The sequence below is a fragment of the Ursus americanus genome, chromosome 18 (assembly GCF_024610735.1).
Source record: "Ursus americanus isolate L20-20 chromosome 18, mUrsAme1.1.p, whole genome shotgun sequence".
Lineage (NCBI taxonomy): Eukaryota > Metazoa > Chordata > Mammalia > Carnivora > Ursidae > Ursus > Ursus americanus.
In genome coordinates this window covers 22,143,643-22,171,494 of record NC_142144.1, presented here as the reverse complement: position 1 = coordinate 22,171,494, position 27,852 = coordinate 22,143,643, and the positions used below count along the sequence as shown (strand labels likewise).

The window sequence follows — 27,852 nt, the reverse complement described above, 5'->3', positions numbered from 1 at the left end:
TATCATATCATACATTTAATTTGTGTTAGAATGGAACCTTGGTCACGGCCTCTGAAACAGTATTCCTATTTAAATTGTGAGTTATGATGTGACCTTTTCATAGAGGAAGACAATTCTTTATTCTTCCTCCAAAATGTGCAAGGAAAACTGTTATTTGTAACCTACGTACACTTTTTTTTCACCTTGGTTCATCTTGTTCAACCAAATTTTTGTGCACTGATATAGTCCAAAGTATTTATCCCATAGGGTTTATCTTTAGCATTCCAAAGTTTGATATGCAAGTCGCAATGATTTCACATCTGAAAAATATACTAACATTTGCATTCCTCTATGTTACCTGTATATCCAGATGGACAGAGACAAACATAACCACGCCCAAGCTGTTGGCAGGTTCCACTATTGTGGCAGGGGTTTAAGAAACATTCATGGAAAACCTACAGATGGCAAAAAGAAATCTATCAGAGACAAAACACAATTGTTTCAAAGCAATCCTGATTAGGGAGTTTGAAGCTTTGCAGTATTAGACAGGTGGTTCCTGCTTCCAGGTGAGTTCACCCAAGCTAGCTGGACCACTGCCTGCATAACGTTGGTGCCTGCCATATTATATGGACATATATGATATATATTATTCTTGAGTGATACTCTTAAGTGTTTCTAAATGCTGGCTGCATGTTAGAAACCATTTGAGGTGCTTTAAAAGTATAAAGGATAGGGCCCCACCCCAGACCAGCTAAATCAGAATCTCTGAGACTGGGATCTGTGTATCATTATATTTTAAAGTTGGCCAGTGGATTCTAATATGTCTCCAGGCTTGATAGTTACTGCTCTAGTGGTTCTTACAAATTTCTGTGTCTGCTAGGCTCAGTTTCAAATATGACTTACAAAGCCCTTACAAGTTAATATGTTTGGGCAAGACTGTAGGAAGTTGAAATAAGAAATACAACCTTATTATCCTCCTTAAAAATACTTAAAGCCAAAGAATTTATCATGACATTGGGCAAGGTCTATTCTGAGTAATGGCTGAATCTACCAAAATAATTGGTCTTCACTAGTCTTTTTTTTTTTTTTAAAGGAAAACAATTAGTTTGGTTATGTTCATGAGTTATGTTTCTTAATTTTTTAAAAATGCATACATTATTCCTATAAATGATCTTTTTTTTCCTGGCAAAAATATAAATAATTTTCATGAACGCTGAGTAACTCTTCCTGCCAATCAGAAAAGGCCTTTGGCTAAACCAAATGCCTCTTAGACAAATGATGGGTTTAAAGTCTCCCCACATCTGCACATTCTCATGCCAGACATTTTTGGGGTAAATTCCGTTTTTGGTAGTTTGAACTTTTCTAATGCTGCATTTTTGGAAAGTTCTAATTAGAAGTCACAAGTAAATACTAGCATTCATTGACAACGTTCCTGAGACTTGACTACTTTAAGTTTCAACTCTGGTAGTTTTCCTCTGTGTAGCATGTATAATGACAGAGTGTTTTCCAAACATTCCACTGGAGAAGATTCTGTAAGTATAAAGGGGACTTGCCTGACTGCTGACGTCATACTTCTTTTTGATATGTCCAGGAGAAGCACGGGGCACTACACTTTCCTCTGCTGCTGAGAACGTTGAGCTAAAAGCTAATAAGAAAACATTAGAAAACCATGTAGTCTGTGGTAGATACTGCCCATAAGTAGACTCTTCCTAAATCCTATGGTCAATATTCTAGTTCTGAGAGCAGGTGAAGTCACATGTATTTTGTTTTAGGAATGGTAAAAAAGAGAGTACATAGATGGATGGGATATATCATTAAATTCTAGACTCTTAGAGAGAAGATGGGAAGTTAGCAAGTTCAACGTTCCCAAAGTAAGAATCCTTGAGTCACTGTCATCAAAAAGGGCCTCAAAAGACCAGACACTCAAATTCACTGAAAACAGTAACATTCACAACTGAAGCTACCATGAGACAAACACAGGTCTCCAACACGTGGGATTACACAAGAAACGAAGTGTATCTTTCTTACTGGAGCAATCCGTGATGGATCTGGCACCACTTCCGGCTGTAGTTCCATGAAAGGGGCAAGATAAACAGAAGGACTTCCCTGGATCGGGCTGGTAGTAGTCTTGAGGACATTGATAACAGGGCATTAATCCAGAACGAGAGAATTCTCCTACTGGACAGGGTACTGCAAAGACGAAAGAAAAATCATTTGTGAGTCCGAAACAACATACTTTACTTTTAAAAGATGTGCATTAACCCTTGGTTGTAAGAAAGCTACTGAATTGCTAATATATTCTCTTGCACATATTTCATACCTATACTATTTTATCATCCAGCCACACATTCTGTTGTTTCCTTCCTCTCTTAACAACACACATTAACTCAATGAAAATTTGAATTGACCACGTAATATACTGTATTCTGATTTTCCCACTTTACGTTATATCCTCAGCATTTCACAAACTGTTAAATAACATGGTGTTTAATAAAAGAAAAAATATTGCATGCCATTGACAGGACGTAACTGAGCTACATTTCCTCTACTATTGGACATTTAGGTTGTTTCTGTTTGTTAGCTATTACAAATAATGCTGACATGAAATTTTCTGCATAAACCCTGTATATATTATTATTATTTCCTAGGGATAACATTTGAATTTGAACAGCTGAATTTGAGTAGTTGAATCTACATAGATTTAAAGACAATGGAAAATTTAAAACCAATAATATAAAATGTCAAATCCTCAAAAAAATAAAAATAAAAATGGTTCTAACTGATAGCCCCATTAGCAATGTATGGAATTGCTCTTACTGCACACTCATGATCATTGAAATACTTTTTTTCAATTTGAAAGTGAGAATGGAATTGCACTGGTATTTTAACTTGCATGTCAATGATAAATTAGTTGCTTTTTCCATGTTTGTCAGAAAATTTTATTTCCTCTGTGTTGTTGTCTCTTCCCTATGGGGAAGAGGGCCTTTTTAAATTTTTTAACTTTTAAACCTTTTAATGTCATTTTGTGTTAGACATGCTGTTTATAAACAACATCCAGTTGAATACTGTGATTTAACCAAATCTGAACTTCTCTTGCTAATAATTGGTAGAATATTAATTATTTAGCATATTTATCACATAGGTTTTGGATTTTTGTTAATAAAAATTAGTATGGCAGAAATGATTAACAATATGGTTGAAAAATTTAGAAATGCCCTTGAGGCTCAAGGAACCAGGATACTCCAAGTAATCGCACCTCTTTTTTCGGTATGACCATAAACATTAAATAAACAGTAAAGCATTTGTGGTAATGTCAAGATGCTTAGATCGAAGTTTTTAAGCAGAAACAGCCAGCCACATCTTTTGCAAAAGTGTTCTTTTTTTTTTTTTAAAGATTTTATTTATTTATTTGACAGAGAGACAGCCAGCGAGAGAGGGAACACAAGCAGGGGGAGTGGGAGAGGAAGAAGCAGGCTCCCAGCGGAGGAGCCTGATGTGGGGCTCGATCCCAGATCACCGGGATCACGCCCTGAGCGGAAGGCAGACGCTAACGACTGAGCCACCCAGGCGCCCTGCAAAAGTGTTCTTTTACATCACTGACAAAAAGTCAGAAGTCAAATCGAGAGACGGCAAAAGATATCACAGGTATTAATTTTTGTTTAGAAAAACATTTCTTCTGGCTATATTTGTATATTAAAACTTTAAACTATAAGTATCTTGGTCAAGCAAGATACTTGTTATAAACAAGATACTTGTTATAACAAAAACATTTGTTATATTAAAACCTTTTAAAAAACATTTTTTAAAGATTTTATTTATTTGAGAAAGAGAGAGAGAGCACAAGCAGGGGGAGAGGCAGAGGGAGAAACAGACTCCTCACTGAGTAGGGAGCCCTACATGGGGCTTGATCCCAGGACCCCAAGATCATGACCCGAGCCGAAGCCACCCAGGTGCCCCTAAAACTTTAAACTAAAAGTATCTTTGTTTCACCAACAATAAATTAATCTATTCTTTGTTGCTAGATCTCAGAGTTCCCGAAAGGGTTATGCACAAACATATTATAAAGTTGCTGAGTTTAAAATGGGTTTTCTGAATCTCAAGTTTCAAAAATATGATTACCTCTTTGGAAAAGTTAACTCCAAACAGCTAATTAAAGTAGTTAACTGGAAGCATAGATCTTCCATGGTAAAGGTATAAAACTTGAGTTTGAGAGAATATCTATGAGTGTGTATGATAAGGTAAAAATACAAATTCTGTCAGTGAAACCAAGATGCTATGATGAATTAAACTGTTTTGCATATACAATTTTTTCAGCACAACCTTACCCTCAAAAAGAAAAAGACTATGCCCCTGGAAATGGACAGAACGCCAAAGATTATACTAATATGTAATAATAAAATCTAAAGATTAAAAATCAGCAAGTTGGTTAGTGAACACACTGTTGTGATATCTATACTTTGTTTTTTGATATAGAAAATGTAAATTTTCATGTGAAAATTAGCTTCAGTTATATTCCAAAGGCAGACAGCTGGCATCAGAAATATACTTTCCAGGAGTGGACAATCAGTACCTAATGTATTATCTGTACATATAGTAAATATACATATACACATATAGCATATGTATGTGTAAATATAACATACATACGAAATAATAGCATTATCTGTAGTATATAATGTGGTATTAAATACACACACATGCACATATACAGAGACAGTTCCTGATAGTCTAATTTCCTAAGAAGAGAGGGGAGAAAGTTCCATTTTGAATCTTGGCCAAAGAAACTGTGGTTTCTGAGTCAATGAAAATGGGACAAAATCTTTTTAACTTCTACTCGAGAGAGAAAGAGAAAGAAAGAGAGAGAGAGAGAGAGAGAGAAATCTAAGTATGCCAAAAGTGCTATTAAAACAGAATTAAAAATAATGCATTAAAATGACCAGGAAAAATGTAATCTCACATGTCTGTTTCCTGACAGTGTTAAAGATAACATATATAGCCCTGGAGCCAAGTGAATTTTGCCTTTTAAGTGGGTTTCCTAAGATAAATTCAAAGTTCAGAGACGCTCATCCTAAGCCTCCTTTTAACTTCATCCTATTGGGTTAAGGTAAGAAATGTCATCCTGGCTCAGCCATCATCTTACCTTTTCCTACAGGACCGTGTGTAAACAATATAATCACCAAAAAATCATTTGTGGCATTTATTCTTTGGATAAAAGGCATTTTGTAAAAATGAAAATTTTCCAGGGCACCAGGGTGGCTCAGTTGGTTAAGCATCTGACTCTTGACCTTGGCTCAGGTCATAATCTCAGGGTTGTGAGATTGAGCCCCGCATGGGGTTCTGCACTCAGTGGGGAGTCTGCTGGAGATTCTCTCTTTCTCTCCCTCTGCCCCTGCTCTCTCTCTCTCTAATAAATAAAATAAAATAAAATAAAATAAAATAAAATAAAATAAAATAAAATAAACACAATAAAACAAAACATTTCAGACTCTTGAGTTTGTAACCACAGACCCATGGATATTTAATATTCTAAGTAGTGATAAAAGATGAAATGCATGAAATATATATTACTTTAATATAGAAATATACTTAAATATAGTAGTTCTGTTGATTAAAGTTCAACATGCTAAAGAATGTAAAAAGTGACATTTTAGTAAAAAGTGAGGTAAACCATAAACTTGCACATAAAGATAAATCACTACAGAAAGAAGAACTAAAGAAGGAAGGAAGCGTAAAACTAAAAATTTAAAAATAATAAACAAAACTAAGAAAAATATATATAAGGGAGTATTCTAGAAATCATACACACGTAGGTTTAAAGTAAAATGGTATTCATTTAACACCACAGGGGAGAGCGCTGAGTGCTGCTGTTCCCAACTCACTCATGATAAGCAAGTGTGGTTAAACTTGTGCTAGGAATATATTAGGAGAAATAGAGCAGTTACCAGAAGTTTAGACACTTTCTGGGAATCACAATCACTTAATTGGAATAATTTGGTATTAAACAAACCTCAAGGCTTGTTTGGGAAGCTAAAGAAAAAAACTGTCAATGATGAATTTATTTTACTGTAAAAATCCTAGTTACTTTTGTGGTTGGAGAGAAATAGAGAGAATTTTCACTGCAGACTTTCTTCCAAAATTCATCTGTATAGTGACAAAATAAGAGTCTCTACTAGATCTGTTTCAACCATAATGTGGAGCCTTATTTCCTTTTAATAAAAAAGAAAAAAAGAAAAAAACCCTCAAAGCTGGTATTACACAACAGACATGGTTTATGAGTTTCAATCAGGTCCTAGTTAAATTCTCTTCTCTTCAGTGAAACAACAGGTTAATGAGTACTGCTTGCCTGATTCCTCAGGTCTAACAGACTGGTATCTACTGCCATCCTACTGCGCTGAGATAATTTAAACAGGTGGAGTATATAAAAACCTGGAGTCACAGTAGGCTTCCCCGTTCTCTCCCTGAAGCACTAACTTATAAGGACTACATCTCCCAAGATGCAATGCTGGACACACCCCTCCCAGCACCATACAAAAATGTCTTAGTTATTTTCTGGGAAATTTGTTTCTAACTGGATGCAGAGGGATATATGACTGGGGTACAATGAGGGCGTGTGTGTGTGTGCAGCTTGAGAAAAATGGGGAGCCATTAAAAACATCACTATTCAATAAGGGAACAGTTTTTTTAATTTTCAGATGGCCATAGACCTTAGGTTTTTAAATAAGGGTATAGAAAAGAGGAGGATGCATAATTTTTTAAAAGTCATGTTTCAGCCAGCATGTTTGTTCTGTTCCCAGTGAGCCAGCAGAGGCAGGCCAATAACTTTATTTTTAATCGAGTTCCACTGACTTTGTAAAGTACTTGGAGTTTGGAGTTCCTGGCAGCAGGCTGACCTTGACTCTTAGCCCTAGTTTCATGGCCCTTTTACGTTTTCACCCTTTCATTTTGTTTACATTTTCTAGCCTTTACCGTGCTGGAAAACTGTACTTGGTAGGGATGTTAGAAATATTTGAAAATTGAAACTAATCTTTTTATGTCTATTGTGGTTCTCAACATATGGTCCCGGACCATGCAGAAGCAGCATCCCTCAGGGACTAGTTAGAAACGTAAATTCTCAGGCCCCGCACCACACCTGCTGACGTAAAAACTCTAGGGCTGCGCTCAGCAGTCCGTGTTTTCAAGCCCTTCAGGCTGACATTTGAGATCTGAAATTTGTCATACCCAACTTTTCCTATTACTTTACAATCACGGGGTGGGGGAGAAGTGGGGGAACTTAAAAAGAAAACGAGACAAGTGAAGTCAGAAGACCTGGGAGTGGAGACTGGGCTTCAGTATCTTAAAAATGCTGAGGCAAATGTGCAGACAATTCCTGTGTGCAGCCCGAGTGGGAAACCGCTCGCAAAAACCTGCGAACTGCAGGAAATGAAGTATCATAATTCATAAAATGTCTTTTTAGAGTTTCAAGGAACCTGAGACAGGACCTCACGTGACAAAGGAAGAAATTATGTTCCTAGGTGAGAGGCGTTTCTACCATAGAATGAAGCCACGGGTTTATTTATGTTGAATACTAGCTCCAAGCCTTGCACTTTTCCATGTGTTCCTAAAGGCACCAGCACAGTGTTTATACTGAGAGTGTTTATCCTTAAGTATGGGCTGGCTGAATACACGGAAACTCTCCATGAAGGGATAGTTATTTACATTCTTTGCATACAGCAGACATATGGTTTTGCTGAAAATATTCTATTCCTCCGTGCATAGAACCTATGGGGTTTGAAGAAATATCAGTGTCTAAGGCTTTGATAACCTCCACAAGCAGAAATGTTCACGGCTCCTCTTTTCACAGTGGAAGTGTTTTCTGGACATGAGAGGCAGCTCCGGGAACCAAATGCTGGCTGGTAACTGCCCAGGGGACAAGATTCACAAGTCTCAAGGCCATTTGAGGAGAAGGTGCCTTGTTTGCACTGAGCTGAAAAGAAAAAATGTAATATGGTTAAGAATGATGACATTAAGCTGTACAAAACTAGCACTAGATAGGAGAGGGTTTTCTGCATTTGAATTCCTTCAGGACACAAAGAACTCCAAGCATACAGATTGTACTTTAGACTGCCGCATGCTTCTCGGTACTAATAAGTTTCAGACTGATTTCCAGTTACTTTCTTTATTACCTAGCATAGCCACATAGAAAGTGCCAATACCTGGTTTTTGAGTGAAGTTAGAAATCTCATCTCAGAAAGGTACTGTCACAAGGACAAGTTGTACACAGGGGAACTTGTTCTTGTGTAGGTTCTCAGCTTACACTCTACTCTCTGGAGTAATAGAAACAAAGCCTCGAATTGGGCGAGAGCCTCATAACTACACTGGCACCTTTGTTGCTCTACGAATTGGCCCTCTTATGTCCTCCTACCTACAGCTCCCATCAGAGGGCTGGTGGAGTAGAAAGTAAAAGCAGTCTTAGCATGAGGCCCAGGGAGATTAAGCAACTTTCTAAGGTTCATAGCAGTGGTTCCATGGAAGAGCAGAACTAGGGCCAGAATCCTCAAGCCCCAGTGCACGATCCTTTCTTTCGGCCCTTGTTCTCCAAATGATGCTCACTGTGAGCAATTTTGGTGCACTTCTAATCACCTGGCATAGCTCTCAAGTTCGTATTTGTCATTAAGCAATCACATCTGCATTTGTAACAAAAGCAAGGGGCACAGTTCTGAAATTCCTTCTTTTACGTGTATCTTTTTTTTAAGTTTGTTTGTTTACTTATTTACTAAAGTCATCTCTACACCCAACATGGGGCTCAAACTCATGACCCCAAGATGAAGAGTCCATGCTTCATCTGACTGAGACAGCCAAGTGTCCCTTAGTTGTATCTTATTGTAACTTTAATCATGAAAGAAAATGTTTCCATCAGAAATGTTTATTGAGAATGATAATAAAATATTTTTAAAATATTGAGTATTTTAGTAGCAAGAATACATGCATATGTACCTATAGTTATTAATTTCTAAGTAAATGGAGAGTTGATCTCATTGTATCAAGTATTATTCTAACAAAAAGCAAACTTATGATTGCTAAGTGTTATGAAAGTCCTTTCCACCAATTAATTTGAGATTCGATAAAAAAAATCTGACTTAATTGATAAATGCAGATTAGAATTGGGGCACCTGGGTGCTGCAGTCAGTTAAGCATCTGACTCTTGATTTCCGCTCAGGTCACGAAATCAGGGCCGTGGGATCAAGTCCTGGGTCAGGCTCCATGCTCAGCATGGAGTCTACTTGAACTCTTCTTTCTCCCTCTGCCCCTCCCATTTGTGCTTTCGCTCTCAAAAATAAATAAATAGGGGCGCCTGGGTGGCACAGCGGTTAAGCGTCTGCCTTCGGCTCAGGGCATGATCCTGGCGTTATGGGATCGAGCCCCACATCGGGCTCCTCCGCTATGAGCCTGCTTCTTCCCTCCCACTCCCCCTGCTTGTGTTCCCTCTCTCGCTGGCTATCTCTGTCAAATAAATAAATAAAATCTTTAAAAAAACAAAAAACAAAAAATAAATAAATAAGTAAGTAAATCTTTTTTTTAAAAGGTGGATTAGAATTATTGACAGTTCCAAAGGGGGAAAAACCAGACTTCCTTAAAGTGAAGGAAACATTAGGATAATAATTTAAAATTAAAAGAAAAAATAAATCAATGAAATTTCTTGTAGTAATGCTCTTATTTCATCCTATTTGCCATTTACACTTCAGAAGTGAAGATAAAATTCAGGCTTCTGGTCAAAATGTGCACTAGGCCATTACCTTTGCATTCTGAGATGCTTCTTGAATGGAGATATTCGGTGTAAGTCCCAGCGGGACAGAGTTTGCACTCAAGTTGCCCTTCTTCATCCTGATAGAATCCAAGCAAGCAGCTTTCACAGACAGAACGCTCCAGAGAATAAAAGGTTCCCAAAGGGCAATTGACTGAAAAGAAAACAGGAAACACTGAAACCGGTAAACTATAGAAACGGAACACATTTAGGTTCCTGAGGCATGAAAATAAGAAAGCATGCTTCCAAGTCCTATTGTTTATGTGTTAAGTCTTGCTGTCAGAGGTTTACTCACAAGATAAACCTTCCAGAAATGTATTCCTAGAAACATACAGTAAGTTGTTGTTGTTGTTTTAAGAAAATGCAAATTGTTCTTGACCAAGCTTAGGGCTTGTGTGACAGGAGCTGTAAAGTGTGGGTTACACCAGACCACCCCGGGAAACACACAGCTGACAGACACAAGGTTGCTGTAGGCGAAGAGCAGAACAACGAACACTTAGGTTAACTTGAGGCTTTAAGACATGAGAAACAGTTTCTTCGCTGTCCCTCTGAATGGTTCCCTTATGAAACTGACTGCTGCAGTCAGTGGTCTATTACAGCATCATTTCTAGAAACAAAACCAGGCAAAGGTTGTGAGTCTAAACCAGGTGAGTTAAGTAGATCCTTGTCTCTCTTTACAGGAATTACCGTCCACTAGAGATAAATCTGAGACATCCTCCGACTCAAGGGTCCCGAGGAAACAGGCCAATTTTAGGACCTTCCTTCCTTGGAGATTTGGTCTATTTCTTGGCAGGCTTGAAGCGACTCAGGATTTCTGAGGCCCAAGTGGAATGTTAAACCCACGGAAAGGCTGCTAGCAAAGTTAGTATTTGTATGGAGAGGACACTTGAAATTAGCACTTAGATGGTTCTGACGATGAAGTAAGAATGACATGGGAACTGCCTAAAGATTTAGATTCCAAGGCTCTGCCCCCAAAGTGTCGGATGTATTAGTTCTGGGATGGGGCCTGAGTCAAGATGCATTCTGAAAGCCCTTCGGCAGGTGCTGAAGCCCATACTGAGAAATGTGGAGCACTGATCAAGGAGATTCCTAATTTTTACTCACAACATAGGGAGGAATCAAGAGCAGGCTCAGAATGACCATTTTAAGGTGCCTGCGTTGGGCTGACTTTATCACCCAAGTGAGCTCTGGAAATAGCACGAAGAACTGTTGAGGAAGGCTTCCCACGCAGGGGCAAGATCCCACACCTCCGGAGAGGTAACACCAGACCCGTGTCATTTGGTTCAGCTGAGCGTGCAGAGTTTGGTTAGAGGAGTCGCCCCTATCTATACACCGTGACTGGTTTGGGAAATGGGCTGGAATTGACCCAGGTTGTGGTCGTCTGTGTTAAAAGTTAAGGGGCTGTGGGTAAGGAGAATGAGGGGCGGCTGCTTAATGGTTACTGGGGGTCTCCTCTGGAGGTGATGACAATGTTCTGGTAGCGGTGATGGTTGAAGAGCACCGTGAATGCGCTAAATGCCACTGAACCATACACGTTAACATGGTTGATGTTATGCCACGTGAATTTGGCATCGTCTACCCGGGTGGGAATCTTAGTTACACCACTCACTGTCTTAATGCGTAAGACTTCCTGAGAAAGCTCCTAGCCTCTATGGCTTCAGTTTTGCCCTCTGTAAAATGTGCTTCATAGTAATGGCACTTCACAGAGCTGCTAAACAGAATGAAACGCGAGAAGTGCTCAGCCAGCCCACGGAAGTGGTCAAAAAGTATTAGTCAGTATCACCGGAGATGCTGCTAAAAATTGTGAGCTCTAAAGATCTAGACAGAAAACTAAGATCTGAGTCCCTTACCTGAAATAGTTCTCTTGTCCTGAACAATGGTGGTTACTTAGATTCCTGAGACAAAATGATAAGAACAACAACCACGCGACAATTGCAAAATGCTCCATTTCGATACCCTTGCATAGTTGTAAAGCGGCTCTACTCATCTCATTTGACCCGCGATGAGCCCGATATTTTTTTATTGCAGGGAGAAGTCTTACCACACATACGCCCTCTCAGCACCGAGCCTGGTCTGCAGAAAAGGAAAGCCTTTTCCGTCTCTAACGAATTGCTGTCGGCTACCAGAATTTCAGATGAAAGCTGAAAGGAATACATGGGCTCCTGACTGAGGGTCCTTTCCAGTTGATTGGTAATGGTTTCCAAAGTCTTAATGAGTCGTTGCTGATTTTCCAGCTCAAGGGTATCATTTCTTTCATCGGGTAGCGGCACGCTAGCTGAGATAAAAACAAGATGAAATAGAACATAACACACACACATGGTGTTTCAGGAAATCATTTGTAGTCAGGTTTGTTTTTGTTTTTGTTTTACCAAAAAGCAACAGCATATTTAAAATCTTCCCGGGAAAATACACTCACACTCAAGCACTACTTACTGAGCAACTAGTATATGGATAATATCAAGAGCACTGCAATCTGTTTTAACCCTTCTCTCATACGCTGGAGCTACGTCACCTTTTTGTGAAGTTCCTCCTTACAGCATATGTTAAATTTCTGTCAATTCTTGCTTTTTAAAAACATGCCTTAGTTCGCCATGCCAAGATGAGTACAAAGCAGGATGCCTGTTGCTGCGAGAATCATAAAATACATCTGTGATATTAAATTGCAAAAAACGACAAAACTCAGGTGACTGTGCTCTCCCTAATTTTCAGTTCCAGGATTATTTCCTAAGAATGATAACAAATGGAAAATTTGCAAAATACGTTTCCTACCGAGAATGTCACATAATATTGTTTTTTCAAACAGACAGTCTATCCTTACCTGTGATGTTAAAAATTAACTTAATTTTGTGGTCAGATAATGGGGCACTTCTTTTAAGTCGTGAAGATCTGGCTTTGCCGGCACCTGTGGGTGTTTCTTGCACGGAGTCCAAGAAATCATCGTAAGAGTAATCCAGCCTATTAGCTGCGCCCCAACCACCAGGTCCTGGACAGTTGGGGCAGAGAAACAAGATTCTACAAGTTGCCTCTTTATCAGCATTTAGGTTTTAATGTTAAGCCGCAAGTCAAACTGCCCCTATTTCTTCAATTGTCCATAATGTACTGCATACGGGGATTCATCTAGAATCTCGTATGCCTCATCTATAATCTTACATTATAATTTTCAGGCACTTCATTTTAGATTTAGTTTACCAATGAATTACACAAGAAGAAAGAAAAGTCCCTTTGGAGCTACCTAGGCATTTAAGCCATTCTTACCTTTGAGTTAATAGTTAATTACCTTAGCTTTGGAGGTAAATAGGATGTGGGTGCAGAATTTTAATCAATTCCTATTTCCCTTCAGGGTTTGCTCCATTCTTTTTAAAAAATTGTAATATCAGCTTTATAAACTTAATGCAAATGAACAAGTTTCCTTTTGTGAAGATTATTCAGGATACTGCATCACGTTTTAAAGGTGGGGGCAGGGGTGCCTGGGTGGTGCAGTCAGTTCAGCAATAGACTCTTCGTTTCGGCTAGGTTGTGATCTCAGGGTCGTGGGATTGATCCCCACATAGGGTTCCACACTCAGCGTGGAGTCTGCTTGAGATTCTCTCTCCTTCTCCCTCTGCCCTTCCCACTCGTGCTCTCTCTCTCTCTCTCTCTCAAATAAATAAATGTTAAAGGTGGGGGCAGTTTCTGAAGGTAGCATGTAAGTTAAATGTGTATGTAGCCACGCTGGAGTATATAACACAATGTGTGAGGTTCTTTAGATGCCCCAGTGCCACTGCAACCACCTGCGTGGATTCAGATTGTAGCTTCCGGATGTAGGATGTAAGGGTGTGCAGTCCTAGTCAAGTTACTTTCGTCTCTCTGAACTTCAGTTTCTTCATTTACAAGTTGAGGGCATTATTCTTACCTCACAGGTTTCGGGGCTAACAGAGACAATATACATAAACCACCTAGCTCACTATTTGACTCATTCTAAAACCTGGGTAAATGATATTAATACTGGTCTGGGTATATTGTTGCTGCTTGGTTATGTGCTTTAAATAGCAAATTATACTTATACAGGCCTATCCACCTATTAAAGATTTTTAAATGAAATTTAAAATAGAGTTTTAAATAAAATAAGTTCTTTTTTTTTTTTTAAGATTTTATTTATTTATTTGACAGAGATACAGACAGCCAGCGAGAGAGGGAACACAAGCAGGGGGAGTGGGAGAGGAAGAAGCAGGCTCCCAGTGGAGCATGGAGCCCGATGCGGGGCTCGATCCCATAACGCTGGGATCACGGCCTGAGCTGAAGGCAGACGCTTAACCGCTGCGCCACCCAGGCGCCCCTAAATAAAATAAGTTCTTAAAAAATTTTTTTGTCTAATTTATGTCTTTGGACATTAAAATTACCTAGGATAAATATTTTTGTTTTTCACTTAAACATCTTTCCCACAAGTATTATGTAATCATTATAGAAAAGCAGATGAGCAAAGACAAAAAATTTTTTTGATTACCTACAATTCCACCATATAGAAATAATGCTTAGAACATTTTAAGCAAGATTTTCTTCCATGAATATATTAACACACACATATGTTTATACATACATAGACACATGAATCACTGGAATAGAAATAAACATACCATACCTTTAACAAATGATTATACTATGTGTATATTATTTAGTAATCGTTTTCTAATTTTCTCAATGATATATTATGGCATTTCTCCGTCAAATGGTTTCATAATATTCTCTTCTATGACTGTCCCACAAACTAACCAGGTTTCTGTTTTCAGACTTTTAGGTCATTTCAAAATTCTAGAACATCCTTGTGCATAGAGGATTTCATAAAATGTAAGGCACCATCAATGAGAAGATATACTCTAATATCAGAGGTGTCCAAATGAAAAATGTACACTTAGAATTTATGAAATGGAGTACATCTTTGCACACTGGCATGATTTTTATCTCAAGAAATATTCTTAGAATTAGATTTCTGGGTTTGAGTATTTTTAATCTTTTTGATACATATTGTCAATTGCCCTCCAATTTCTCCCCTGCATACAATCTATGAGTATGATTTTTTTTCTTATACCCCTGCCAATTTTGAGTATTATGATTCTTATTTGAATTTGTTAATCTGACAGGTCGAAAAGGGCATCTCAATTTAGTTTTAATTTGAATTACATGACTATTATGAGGTCAAACCATTTTAATATATTTATTGGCCCTTTGTTTTTCATACATTATGACTTGCCAAGATGTTATTTGAAATATTATGCTAATCTTGTGACTCTCCACTGTAAAGGTATTCAAGGAGGAAGGCTTATCTCTTAGGATCAACTGTACCATGTGTCCACATATGATTCTAAGAAGCTGCCATTTTGACCCTTATTAGATGACAAGTATCACCTATCTCAAAGCCTTCTGATGACACCTGACTCCCTCTAGGTGCATCCTTATACCCTCAACAATCTACCTCAATAATCTGGGAGGGGAAACCTGTGTCATGTGTGACAGAAGAGTCATTATTATTCTAGACATGGCACTGCCCCACCACTTCATGTTTTTCTAACACTTTAATGTCCAAAATTTTCACTGAGAAGTTTTACATAATAGTTAAAGATAGAAAAAAGTCTACCAGTAGGAAATTGTTTACATAAATTATGACAAATTGATTAATTAATATGTGGCCATTAAAATTGAATTATAATATTTAGTGACAGAAAAATGCCTTCAATATAATGTTAACTAAAAATTCAGGTTTACAAAGTAGTATGGGCATATATACATATGTGTGTACAGTTATATGTATATATTAATGTATATATAGTAATATATACATTAGTATATTAATAGAATTATTTATGGGATTGTGGGTTATTTTGATTTCATTCTTTGGGTTTTAGCATTTTTCAAATTTTTGCAATAAACATATATGCAGAGATAATATTTTTAAAATTTAAAAAGTGTAAAGCAAATGTCAATATCACTCTAAATGCTAAGTCACTAAAAATATTACGCCTATGATTAGTGTCAGAAACAAAAAGGATGTCTGCTGTAATGTCAATTAATATTGTCTCAGATCACCTACCAAGGAGTTTATGGGTACTTGTACTTATTCATTTAATCCTGAGGATGGCCTTATGAGTTCAGTAGTCTTATACACACACACACACACACACACGCACCATTTTATAGGTGAGGCATATAACTGAGGCACAGAATACAAATTTGCTCAAGACCACACAGCTAATAGAGCCAGAACTTAGATGTAAGAAGTTGGTCTTAGAGTCCACATGCTTAACCATGACACTATTTTGTTATCACTATTATTATTATTATTACTATTTTGAGAGGGAGAGAGACAGAGACGGGGCCAGGAGCAGAGGGAGAGAGAATCTTAAGCAGACTCCTTGTCCAGTGTGGGGCTCAATCCCACAACCCTAAGATCATGACCTAAGCCAAAATCAAGGGTCAGAGGCTTAACTGACTGAGCCACGCAGGTACCCCCATCACTATTATTTTTAAAAACATTATTCCGGAAGTGTTGGACAGTTTTATAACAATGCAAGAAAAATGAGAAATATAATTACTGGAAAGGCTGATGATTTTACTAATGAAAAGAGTCAAGAGTAACAACTGAGGTCTCTCGGAATTATTAAGGCAGTAAGCTAAAGGGCAGGATACACCAGCAAAGAAATCACATACCATACTTAGAAATAACCTTAATAAAAATGCTCAAAAATAATATGGAAAAAAAAACATGAAAATTCAATTAGAAGGCATATCAGACTTGAATAGATTGAGTCTTAACATATTCTGGGTGAGATATCTGAACATTCTACAGTGTAACTATTTTAAATTAATGGCTTAATTGCAGTTTAAATTGAATGCCATGTAAAAATTGCTTTAGTAATAGTCTAAGATATCAGATAAATATTAAAATTTCACAATCATAATGTGGCTTATTTTTCTTAGTTTTTATCATCTCAAGAGTTTTGGTTTTAAAAAAGTTAAGTTTTCTAGTTTGCCCCACTCTTCTGGACTTATTTTATTTTGCAGATCACCCTTGCAATCTTGACACTGCATTATTTAATTACCAATTGCAAAGCCGTTTTCATAGTCATAATTGTATTCAAGGCAGTATTTTTTGGTCCGGTCCTCTAATCTGCAGTCAATGTCCTCAGCATCACTACAAAATGATGGGACCTGCAAATAAGAAAGGAAGAGTGTGAAATGTAAATCGTACCCCTGTGTTCTCTGGATGAGCCCTTTGTGCTGCCAGCCTTCACCTCCTCTGCATGCCCCTGGACAGACCCCTGCCCCTCCCCTATGGCTTCTGGTGCTTGTGGACCACCAGAATCAGTTTCACGCCTTTTTTCTCTGTGCATGTCACTGATCCCCAGAAGCCCAGGGCCCCTAGCATATTTCTTGTCTTTGAACTTTCTCCCTTTATGGCTCTTTAGATCCCTTTTCTCTGACTCTATCTCCCACCCATCTCTAAGTCCTCAGAACCTTCCTCTGCCCTCTGGAACTCACAGTCGTCAGCGAATCTCCTATTATTTATCTCACCTCTCTTTACGGTCCCTTCACCTTAGCTCTCAATGACACCTCACTTTCCAGTTTTCTCAAACCATGGGTGTGGAGGTGGAGGAAGTGTCTTCCTCACTCTTCCCTGCTGTTTCCAGATCATGCTCCCATGCCCCTCCTTAAAGCCTCACAGTCCTGAAGTTCATGGTATAGTCGATGGCCCCTGTAGCACCCCCTCATTCCAAGAACATCCAGTAACTGTCCCTGTTATAATTCTTGGGGATTTCTATATCCACCTGGCTAATCCTTCCATCACCTTGGCTTCTCACTTCCTTTTCCCCTCTCCTCCAGTCTTCCAGCCTTACTTTGTTCCTTGCTGTCATGGTCATACCCTCAGACCTCGTCATTACCAATAACTACACCCTCTCCTACTCTCGGAAGTCTTTGACTTCATCAGATTCATAATCCATGGACCCTACCACCTCTTCACTGTCTCTCAGTCTGACATCTTCACCTCCTTGCTTAACTGTCTTAGATTCTATGGCTCATCCCCAGGAGTCACTCCCTCATTGTGCACCTACCTCCATCATTTGTCTGCAGAACCCATAACCCTCGTTAAACTAATTGCTCTGTTTTTTCTACACGTGCACCCACGTGATTAATTACAGCTTGAGGGAAAACACAATCCTTCTTGCTGCCAATCCTACCACCTTTAGCACATTCATTTGTGCTTTCCTAGAAAATGATTTGATACCATCGACTCCCTTTCCAAACCTCAGCAACTCCTCCCCGTCCTTACTCTCTCAGCTGATCACTCTGCATCTTTTTTCCACTGAGAAAATAGAAGTAAGAAAAGATCCTCTGACACACTTCTACCACCGTGTGTACCCACTCGTGCATCGTGTCTTTACGTACGCTGCCTCCTTGACTCCCCTCCTCCTCTCACGCTAGACGTCAAATCTACTACCACTGAATCTGCTCTTAGCATCTATCCAAAATCTAAGCTGTCTACTCTGTTCGGGATACAAATATGTATATAACACATTTCCTTCGAGATGCTCAACACAAGTTAAATACCTTGTTTTGCTTTCCTGTAAACAGTGAAAGAATCCTAAAACAAAAATGCACGAAAAAGAAAATCCTTTCAATGTTCAATGATCTCATCATAAAATAAATACAGTCTACAATGGCATTTTTGTCATACTTTAAATAACAAAGCAGACATTTTCAAACCACATGGACCCCATGCTTCTCTGGTTTTCTGACTCAGAATGCTTTTAAAAACTCAAAATGTTTTAATAAAGATTCACTTATAATTTATTCCAGAAGTCCAAAACCTATGAGCAATTCTAAATATTAGGAGCAAGTTTGGATTACAGAGAGGCGGGAAATCATCAGGACACGGAATCCCAGTGGCAGGTTACCCTGAGAGGCTATGAACAGCTCAACAGCACCCTTTCAAATCCGACAAACGATACCACTGACATACCATTTTCCCCAGGGTAGTCTCAAATGCTTCAGAAAACTTCTTCAACAGATCTGTATCATCGCAACGGGTTGTTTTGTACAGCATCTCAAAGGATTTGAACCCATGATTTGCAAAACGTTTTACTGGAAAATGTTAGAGAAAACAGCTTCAGCTGGTTAAGTGTTCTCAACACAAAGATTTAATTGTCTTTGGAATAACTGTAACTTAGGACTTTGATTCTAAAATGATTTGTGGGATTGCTACAAAAACAAGAGATGACAGTTTAGAAAAATTTCTAGGCATTAATTGATCATAATAAACCATGAGTCAAGTGGCACTGTACCCAGTTACCCAGTAATGAGGCGTGCTTTGATATATTATTCTTTAGCTTGCAACCACATTAAGAAAATAAGCATTTAAGGGACAAAGAGATTTAAAAATTTTTTAATTATATTTCTGGGAATTTTTGAAAAATCCTGCCTGGGTCAAAGGTATCTCTTACGTTTACATAAATTTATATCATATATGTTTCTATTATATTTTTAACCAATATACACTGAAAATTTTCTAAATATGATAGACAATCATAATCCTTGAAAGTATAATTCCCATAGAGAATTCCTCCTTGGATCAAAAACTTGCATGGCTAGACATAGTAAGATGTCCCATAATAGTCTGAGACAATGACTCCTAATAGCATCGGCATTAAAATCCTACTGTCTAAATCTGTGATAGAGGTGAGTGATATTGTAGAACTTTCAATTACTATCCAAATTTGTGGGAAAAATAGCTCAAGTAATTGGGCTTTACTTTTTTTCCAAGACATTGGCATTTAAACCATCCATCGATGGTACTGAATCAAAGATTCATTCCAAAGAATATTTATTTACACTAGACAAAGATAGTGCTATTTTCATAACAACACATATATTTAAGATTACAGAATAGCTCTAAATCTGAATCAGACCCAAAGAGATTGTCACTGACCTTTCCCCATCACTTATGATGGATCTTGCTTTAAATATAAGCTCTTCTGCAGACTATGAGACAATACATTCAAGTTTATGGATCAAGCACAACATGCTGACAAGTCTATTTCTGGTAAATAACAATGTGAGGGCCAAGATGGGTTTGCCTTAAATGGAATCTTGTCCTGTAGCAATCGATAACCAAACTCTGACGGGCTAACATTTTAAATCAAGGGCTGAACACTTCTCTTACTCACAAACATTTCAAATTCATGGCACCATTTTTTAAAGTAAGCTCTATGCCCAATATGGGGCTCAAACTCATGACCCCAAGATCAGGAGTTGTGTGCTGTACTAACAGCGCAGCCAGGTGCCCATCATGGCACCATTTTTCACTCATGAAACCCAATTCCTGTTGTAAGGCAGTTTTCCTCTTAAATGCTCAGAAACGTACACACACCCAAACACACATGCATATACGAAAGGAGTCCAGAAAGAAATTAAAACTTACTAGCACAGTCTGGCCATTCAGTGGAATACGGTGGCTTCCAGATTCCATCCTCATAAGCACAGTAATACTTCTCAGTAGACCCTTCTGTGAAATCATAGCCCTCCGAGCAACTTAATGTGCAGTTAACTCCAGCACTATCTTGAGTACAGACAAAATCCCCATTTACAGGTGTAAATGGAACTTCACAGGGAGAAGCTGCATTACAAAAATTATACTATTTATATACAGTGGTATAAACAACATAAATTAAATTCCATGAGCCTAAGCTGAATTTTGAAAAGGACTCCTCCTGTCCACCAGCATTCCTAGAGAAACTTTCACCATAAATCCTTAGTGTGGGAACATGACGACATATGCTTCTTGGTACCTAGGTGGGCACAGTTGAAAAGCTGGACCTATGCGTGATTAGAGGCTGTGCAGAGATTATCAATGCTAAGTTACTTCTGATTTGGGGTTGTTATTTGTGGCCTTCCTATAATAAGAGTGAAAACTAGATAGCATTACTTTGCAAGTACATTTTCAGAGTCTGTGTCCTCGGCTATTCAAAATAGAATTATGACAGTAACATTTTGTACTTTTAGTGAAAATGCTAATGAAATGTTAAAGACTACTCTTGAAGAAAATATTTCTATGTATCACAAAGGGAAGCGATTACAATGGAAAATGTATGGAAGATCTGTCAGTATTCTAATTTTATGAATCTGCTACACGCAGTCCATTTTCTCTCACAAAATACAGCAATTACATACAGCAAATGTCACCTAGATTTCTGGTGGTTTATGAAGAGAATACCTTTTATGACGATGTGGATGTCACAGCTTCTGTTGTTGCCCGAGGGGTCGGTGGCTGTATACCTGACCACGGTCTCCCCGTGCGGGAAAAGGTCTCCTGGTGAATGGCTCCTGGTGATAAGCAATACGGCCCCTAGAGAAGAAAGAAGGGACTTAGTTTTGGGGTGACGGGTCTGCAGTTACTTTACCAGTTCCTGTATTTGATTTGAATTTTCATTTTCTATTTATACAAACCAGCTGGGCATTCAGTTTATGTTGATTTGGTCACTAGTAAAAAAATAAAAGATGCAATATTTATACTGTTACACAGAAACGTTAGACTTAAAAACCTCATTAGAGTAAAGGCATTCTCGCTAAATAAATGATTTTCTTTGAGTAGGTCGGTCTATTGGAATACTGGAAAAATTTTAAAATTATTTAAATTCAATTTAGTTAACATATACGGTATTATTAGTTTGAGGGGCAGAACTTAGTGATTTGTCAGTTGCATATAACACCCGGTGCTCATTACATCAAGTGCCCTCCTCAGTGTCCATCACCCGATTATCCCTTCCCCCACTCACCAATATTGCAAATTTAATTAAGAAATGTATTTAATTTGCATGTATTTAATTGTTGCTTACTGGGTTTTAGTGAGACCTTTAACATGAACTTCAACTGTATTAGCTCATTTTTTTCCTGCTGTCCTATAAACTTTTCTGATTTTAGGGGGCAAACGTTGACTAAATGAGTATGAATACATAGAACTGTACTAACAATATTACTAAAATGCATAGTTTATGCCTTCAGGACACTGTAAACAGAGAGACTCAATGAATTTATTAGAAATCTTCAAGTACAACAACTAGAATAGGTTTAATAAATATGCATTGGATATTGAATGAATTAGTAATGAAGATTAGTAATATTAAATTATATATAATTATCCTAGCATTAAAACATATTACCTTATATGATTATTCATTCCACTTAGACAAGAGGCAATTTGCTTTTCATTTCTTTTAACCTTTTTAAAAGCTTTTAAAAATGAAATATAATTCAGTGTTAACCATGCTGACCGCAGAATGTCTGCGTCCACACCTGAGTTGTCTGAGAACTGAGGCTCATCCCACACTGCAGGATACTCCTTCTCTGAGACCTGCATCGGAGGAGGCGATCTGCACCAGTCTATGCTCGGCGGTTCTACATCTAAAAAACAGGAAAGCAGAGAAAGAAGTTACAACTGATATTCAAAAATGACGAGGGGGTATGCACAAGAGAACTGAAGTCTACTTGTGCTAGCAAAGAACCTTGACCTTGGTAGGCTGACCCTGGAGCCCCTTTGACAATGAGATCTGTTGCATCCCTGGTCTCAAGGTAAAAGAAAGAACTGATTCTTGTTATGCTGTCCTCTGCCTGTTGAAGAAGAAATACTAGGTTCCTAAAGTCACCCTGAGCGCAGCCGTGTAAAAGGCAATTCTGGGGACACCTGGGTGGCTCAGTCAGTTGAGCGTCCGACTCTTGGTTTCGGCTCAGGTCGTGATCTCAGGGTTGTGAGATCGAGCCCCATGTTGGGCTCCACGCTCAGCACAGAGTCTGTTTGACATTCTCTCTCCCTCTCTCTCTGTCCTGCCCCTTGATCACTCACTATCTCTCCCCCCAAATAAATAAATAAATCATAAAAGTAAAATAAAAGATTAAAAAAAAAAGGCAATTCTGGATGTAGTGGCCATTCCACCCACAGTAGTTGAGGTGCTCGACCAGGAAGTGAAGAGAACCTTCCCAGAGAAGCAGAAGGAGGGAAATGATCAAATCTCAGAATCATGGGCATTATGGCCAGGGTACTTCTATCTGTGATATATGAAAACACATACTCAGAAATTAGGTGAGCCGTATCTGTGAGAATATATAGATTTCTGTTTTATGCTAAGTCTTTTTTCCTCATGCTTGTCATTTCATTAGTGCAGTGCCTTTGGTTTACTCCTTTTCTAGACTATAAACTCTGTTGACCCGTGACGAAGTCTCTCTCGCTCACAGTGAGGTGTTCGGGTTAGAGCATAGCACCTGGCCCATAACACATGCTCAGAAAAAGCTGTTGAATAAAGAAAAATGTGAAGAAATGCTCACTGGAGGTCTGTGCACTTGAAGCGTGCTGAATCAAGTCAGTTCAGAGTTAACCTGACGAATCTGGCAGTATTTATTATTTTCCCAAAAGAAATTGCAAATAGGTATTTCCAAGATTTTCTAAACTTATCTGATTCTGGACAAACATTTTCAAGCTGAACTGCAGGCACAGAGAGCACCAAGACTCAGTCAATTAGTGTCAAAAGCATGGGAGATACTAGCGGAGGCGTTGTCTCCAAAGGAGAGAGAAAGCCTATTTCAGAGCAAGTGAGGCCGCATTCCCTGGAATGCTGAGCAAAAGCATTCCTGCTTCCTCTCATTTATCAGTGAGACACCCACACCCTGTCATCTGAGGAAACAAGAAAATGGAGGCTTTAGAATATTTTCTCCGTCTCTCTCTGTCTCTCTCTGCCCCCTCCCTCTCTCCTTGTCTCCCTTTCTCTCACCTTCTCCTGCTCCCTCTTCTTTCCCATTTCATCTCTCTTTCATAATTTGAAAATCCAGTGTCTAGCTGGATTTTACATTTCACATTTCACCGTGCTGACTCTTCATTGTGAAAAAGTAAAACTTGGCAAACGCTTGAACCACAGTTTCATGTTTAAAATCACAGTATCATAAAAAACAAATCCAGCATATTTTCCATATGACTTGCAAAGTTCATGTTTAAAACAACACTGAAAAAGCAATGAAAAACCTAAGCACTATGAAATGAATTAGGCTGATGTTTACTTGTGTCTCTTTTTATCTACTTTTACCTAAACCTGTAATTTCTAGGGTAAGGAGCCAGTCTGATATACACTAGTTATTTCAAGAAGTTATGTAATTTTTTTGAAATACAATGAATTTAATGTGTTGAATTTTTAAACATATTAAAATATGTGAGATGAATACAGCAAAATGTCAATATGTCTACATAGAGCTCAATGTGCGTCAGGCACCGGCTCAAGTGGTTTGTGAATTTTAACTAATTAAAAACCTCACAATAATCCTATGATAGAATATGTTAATTAATTCTATTTTTGGATGAAGAATCCGAGGCACAGACAGGCTACCTGTCACACTCTTTTTAAGCAGGGGTGTAGACTCAGACTGGGCTCAGAGTCTGTGCTCTTGACCACTAAAGACTGGTACATATCCTATTCTCCCTGTATTACATCTTGGTGGTGGGTCTCTGGTACCCACTGAATATCTACTGAATTGATTGAAAACACAAAGATGAACTGGGCCCCCTCCCTTCCCACCAAAGGACTGATCTGTAACAGTGGTAATAAGGATGAAGAGACCAGGACAGACTTTAGGGACAATAAGTAGATGAAACTAGCAGAACTTGATAACTTATGGGATGTTGGTGATGGAAGGAAAGGAGTCAAAATGACTTCCAGATTTTTGCATGGCGGGTAGGTGATTGGCTGTTCCATTTTCTAAGCTGAGAACTATACTAGGTTTGGGTGAGTTTTAAATGCCTATAAGACATCTACACGGAAAGCTCAGTAGGCAGTTCTATATATTGGTATGAAATTTCAGAAAAGAGATCTAAGCTTGAGATAGAAATCTGAAAGTGGTCAGTCAACAAAATCCCCGGGGAAAACTATAGAAAGAGAAAGAGAAGAGGACTAGGCTGGAACCCTGGGGATCATCCACATTTGAAAGTTGGTCTGAGGAAGAGAAGCCATGTAGGAAAGAGATAAAGAAGGAGAAATGAGAACAATGGGTTGGGGAACCGAGAAAGACTGGTATCAGATAAGCTAGGGAAGGAGACAGTTTCAATTAGGAGAGTGTGGCTAATAATGTAAAATCTAGGGGTGCCTGGGTGGCTCAGTCCATTAAGCGTCTGCCTTTGGCTCAGGTCACGATCTCAGGGTCCCGGGACTGAGACCCACATTGGGCTCCCTGCTTAGTGGGGAACCTGCTTCTCTCTCTCCCTCTAACCCTCCCCCACTCATGCTCTCACTCATACACACTCCCTTTCTCTCAAATGAATAAATGAAAAATCTTAAAAAAATTTTTTTTAAATCTAAGGAAAAGATTATGTAAAATAAACTAAAAGGTGTGCAGTAGGCGTAACTCTAGGGACCACTGGGAACCTGATGACAGTAGCTTATATGACTGAAGAGGACAAGAGCCAGACATACTGAGTGACTGAGAATAAATGGCCCTTGAGACAAAACAGATGGCAACCACTGGGAACTCTTCAAAATGCCCATACTGGAAGAAAAAAAGAGAGAAAGTGATAGGTAAAGAGTTATGAAGGTTTGAAAGAGGGAGTGGCTTGAGCAGGTTTCAAGGCCAGTAGGGACAATCAGTGGGAGGGAGTCGTTGAAGATAAAGGAGTGACAAAGCCCTTGGAGTGCCGGATTATTTTCACAAACCGACTCAAGTAATTTCGCGACTTACCAATAACCTTGACATGGAAAGTGCAGCTGGCTTGGTTGCTGGACAGGTCAACTGCTGTATATGTGATAGCAACATCTCCAATTGGGAAAAGGTAAGGTGGGGTGAAAGCTGGATGAACATGGATTGATACCTGTTAGAGATAAATGAATATTTTGAAAGTTAAAGTTAATAGCAATGGTACGTTTATTCTTTTTTACTGAAATATTACTAGGAAAAGTAAAATTAAAAATGATACAATATTTCATACATACAGCAATTAGGAAAAAAATCAGGCACAGCCTTTTGGTGTGTTTCTTTTCAGAATTTTTTTTTAAAGATTTTTTATCTCAATTTATTTGACAGAGAGATAGAGCACAAGCAGGCAGAGCGGCAGGCAGAGGGAAAGGGAGAAGCAGGCTCTCCACTGAGCAGGGAGCTTGACGTGGGGCTCGATCCCAGGACTCTGGGATCATGACCTGAGCCGAAGGCAGCCGCTTAACCGACTGAGCCACCCAGGGCCCCTCTTTTCAGACTATTATCCAATTACATAGTTTATACAGTTGGCATACGTATGAAATGTTGTTCCTTGTTTTTTAAACATAATATCTTAAAACATTCTTTATGCTGTTACATTGTCTTTAGAACTTAAGAAGCCCTCTTAAATGTCTCCATAATTTTCTAGTCCAATTGAAAATTATGATAGAATGCATTTATATTAATGTGTAGGTAATAAATACTCTAACCTTTGAAGTTTGAAGCATTTTTTCTTACGTTTGCTATTTGTCTTTTAATTTAGGAATTTTTTAAAATACAAATTTTAAAATACTTTTGTAGTCAAATACATTTGTCTTTTCAATTGTACTTTTAAAAATATTTCAACACACAGGTGCTACATTTAGTGTGAACTCTCATTAGATCCTGAAATATGTCTCTGTATTCTGTTGGGGGAAGAAAGTTCAATTTCAAAATGGCATGTTGGGTTTTGTGGTCAGGAAGGACAGAGGGCTGTGGGAGCCTGTGGAGGTCTGTTGACGATCATGATGAAGGTAACAACACCGCATGTTTTCATGGCCTTTTAATGGAAAGTAGAAACCACGCATGACGGACCAATCATTCAACATGTATACCACCTACAATCCATTTAGCCCTAGAAGTCACATTTGCACTTTTAAATTCAGATTTAAAAGTTACCTTGTCCTTAGTTACCTAAAGAAAAATACAATATGAGCTCATTTAATATGGAATCTAAGAAAACAAAAATCAGGAGGAGGAGTTAAGATGGCGGAGGAGTAGGAGACGCCGTTTTCAGCCGGTCCCCCGAGTCTAGCTGGATCGGTACCAGACCAGCCTAAACAACCACGGAACCAGCCTGAGACGCAGGAAGACGCATCTGGATCTCTACAAATGAACATCTCCAGCGCTGAGTATTGAGGTACGAAGCGGGGAGCCATGAAACCGTGCACAGATATCGGAAGATAAACGGAAGGGGGAGGGAGCCGCCGCGTTCGGGCGCCGGGAAGCGGCAGCCACTTGCACGGGGGAGCGGGCGGGCTCGAGGTCGGCACCCGCAAAACAGCAGACTGAGACCGTGAGCCGGGTGCGCGCGCCACCAGGCATCTCGCGGAACCCCGGAATCCCGGTGCGCTCACTGGATCCAGACTGAGACCGGGAGATCCGGGAGCGCGCGCGGGGCGGCTGGCGGCTGGCGGCGTTAGAAACACAAAGGACAGAGACGCGCCGGCCCTGGAAGTGAGGGCTGGGACGCCGGGTGTGGGGCGCACATCCCTGGACACTGCAGGGTTGAGCAGCACCAACAGTAGCAGAGTTAAAGTGGCCAGAACATTAGTAGAGAACGGGCCGCAATCCCTCTGTTCTGTGACAGAGGCTGAAATTCGGCCGCTGCTGCTCTGACTCTCAGAAGAGGCTCAGCAAACCGCCAGGGAAAGCCGCCAGAGAACAAAAGCCTGGAAATACCGGCTCAGAGAGTGCCCATCCCCATCCCCCCTCGCAGGGGACGCCGAGACTCTACCCAAACAGGGTTGCCTGAGTATCGGCGCGGCAGGCCCCTCCCCCAGAAGGCAGGCTGAAAAATCAAGAAGCCCACAACCCGGGCGCCTGGGTGGCGCAGTCATTGAGCGCCTGCCTTCGGCTTAGGGCGTGATCCCGGCGTTCCGGAAAGGAGTCCCTCATCGGGCTCCTCCGCTGGGAGCCTGCTTCTTCCTCTCCCACTCCCCTGCTTCTGTTCCCTCTCTTGCTGGTTGGCTGCCACATAAATAAATAAATAATATCTTTAAAGAAGAAGCCCACATCCCTAAGATCCCTATAAAACAAGGGGCACGGCCTGGGACCCAGTCAAGAATTTGGGCTCTGGAAAC

At 39.3% G+C, this 27,852-nt stretch overlaps 1 protein-coding gene across 2 annotated transcripts in view; it reads right to left on the bottom strand.

Annotated features, from left to right (window-relative positions):
* The window catches only part of SVEP1 (sushi, von Willebrand factor type A, EGF and pentraxin domain containing 1), a 192,962-nt gene that overhangs the window by 81,658 nt on the left and 83,452 nt on the right, over nucleotides 1-27,852 (bottom strand). For both annotated transcript variants that reach the window (XM_045814774.2, XM_087869486.1), the window contains exons 9-21: nucleotides 25,499-25,628; nucleotides 22,082-22,189; nucleotides 21,003-21,134; nucleotides 20,211-20,405; nucleotides 18,753-18,874; nucleotides 16,834-16,942; nucleotides 12,579-12,743; nucleotides 11,802-12,035; nucleotides 9,753-9,914; nucleotides 7,781-7,942; nucleotides 2,008-2,169; nucleotides 1,533-1,624; nucleotides 338-434 (exon numbers count right to left, since the gene is read on the bottom strand). In XM_045814774.2, the coding sequence (XP_045670730.2) occupies nucleotides 338-434; nucleotides 1,533-1,624; nucleotides 2,008-2,169; nucleotides 7,781-7,942; nucleotides 9,753-9,914; nucleotides 11,802-12,035; nucleotides 12,579-12,743; nucleotides 16,834-16,942; nucleotides 18,753-18,874; nucleotides 20,211-20,405; nucleotides 21,003-21,134; nucleotides 22,082-22,189; nucleotides 25,499-25,628 (1,870 nt within the window). The remainder of the gene's footprint in view (nucleotides 1-337; nucleotides 435-1,532; nucleotides 1,625-2,007; nucleotides 2,170-7,780; nucleotides 7,943-9,752; nucleotides 9,915-11,801; nucleotides 12,036-12,578; nucleotides 12,744-16,833; nucleotides 16,943-18,752; nucleotides 18,875-20,210; nucleotides 20,406-21,002; nucleotides 21,135-22,081; nucleotides 22,190-25,498; nucleotides 25,629-27,852) is intronic.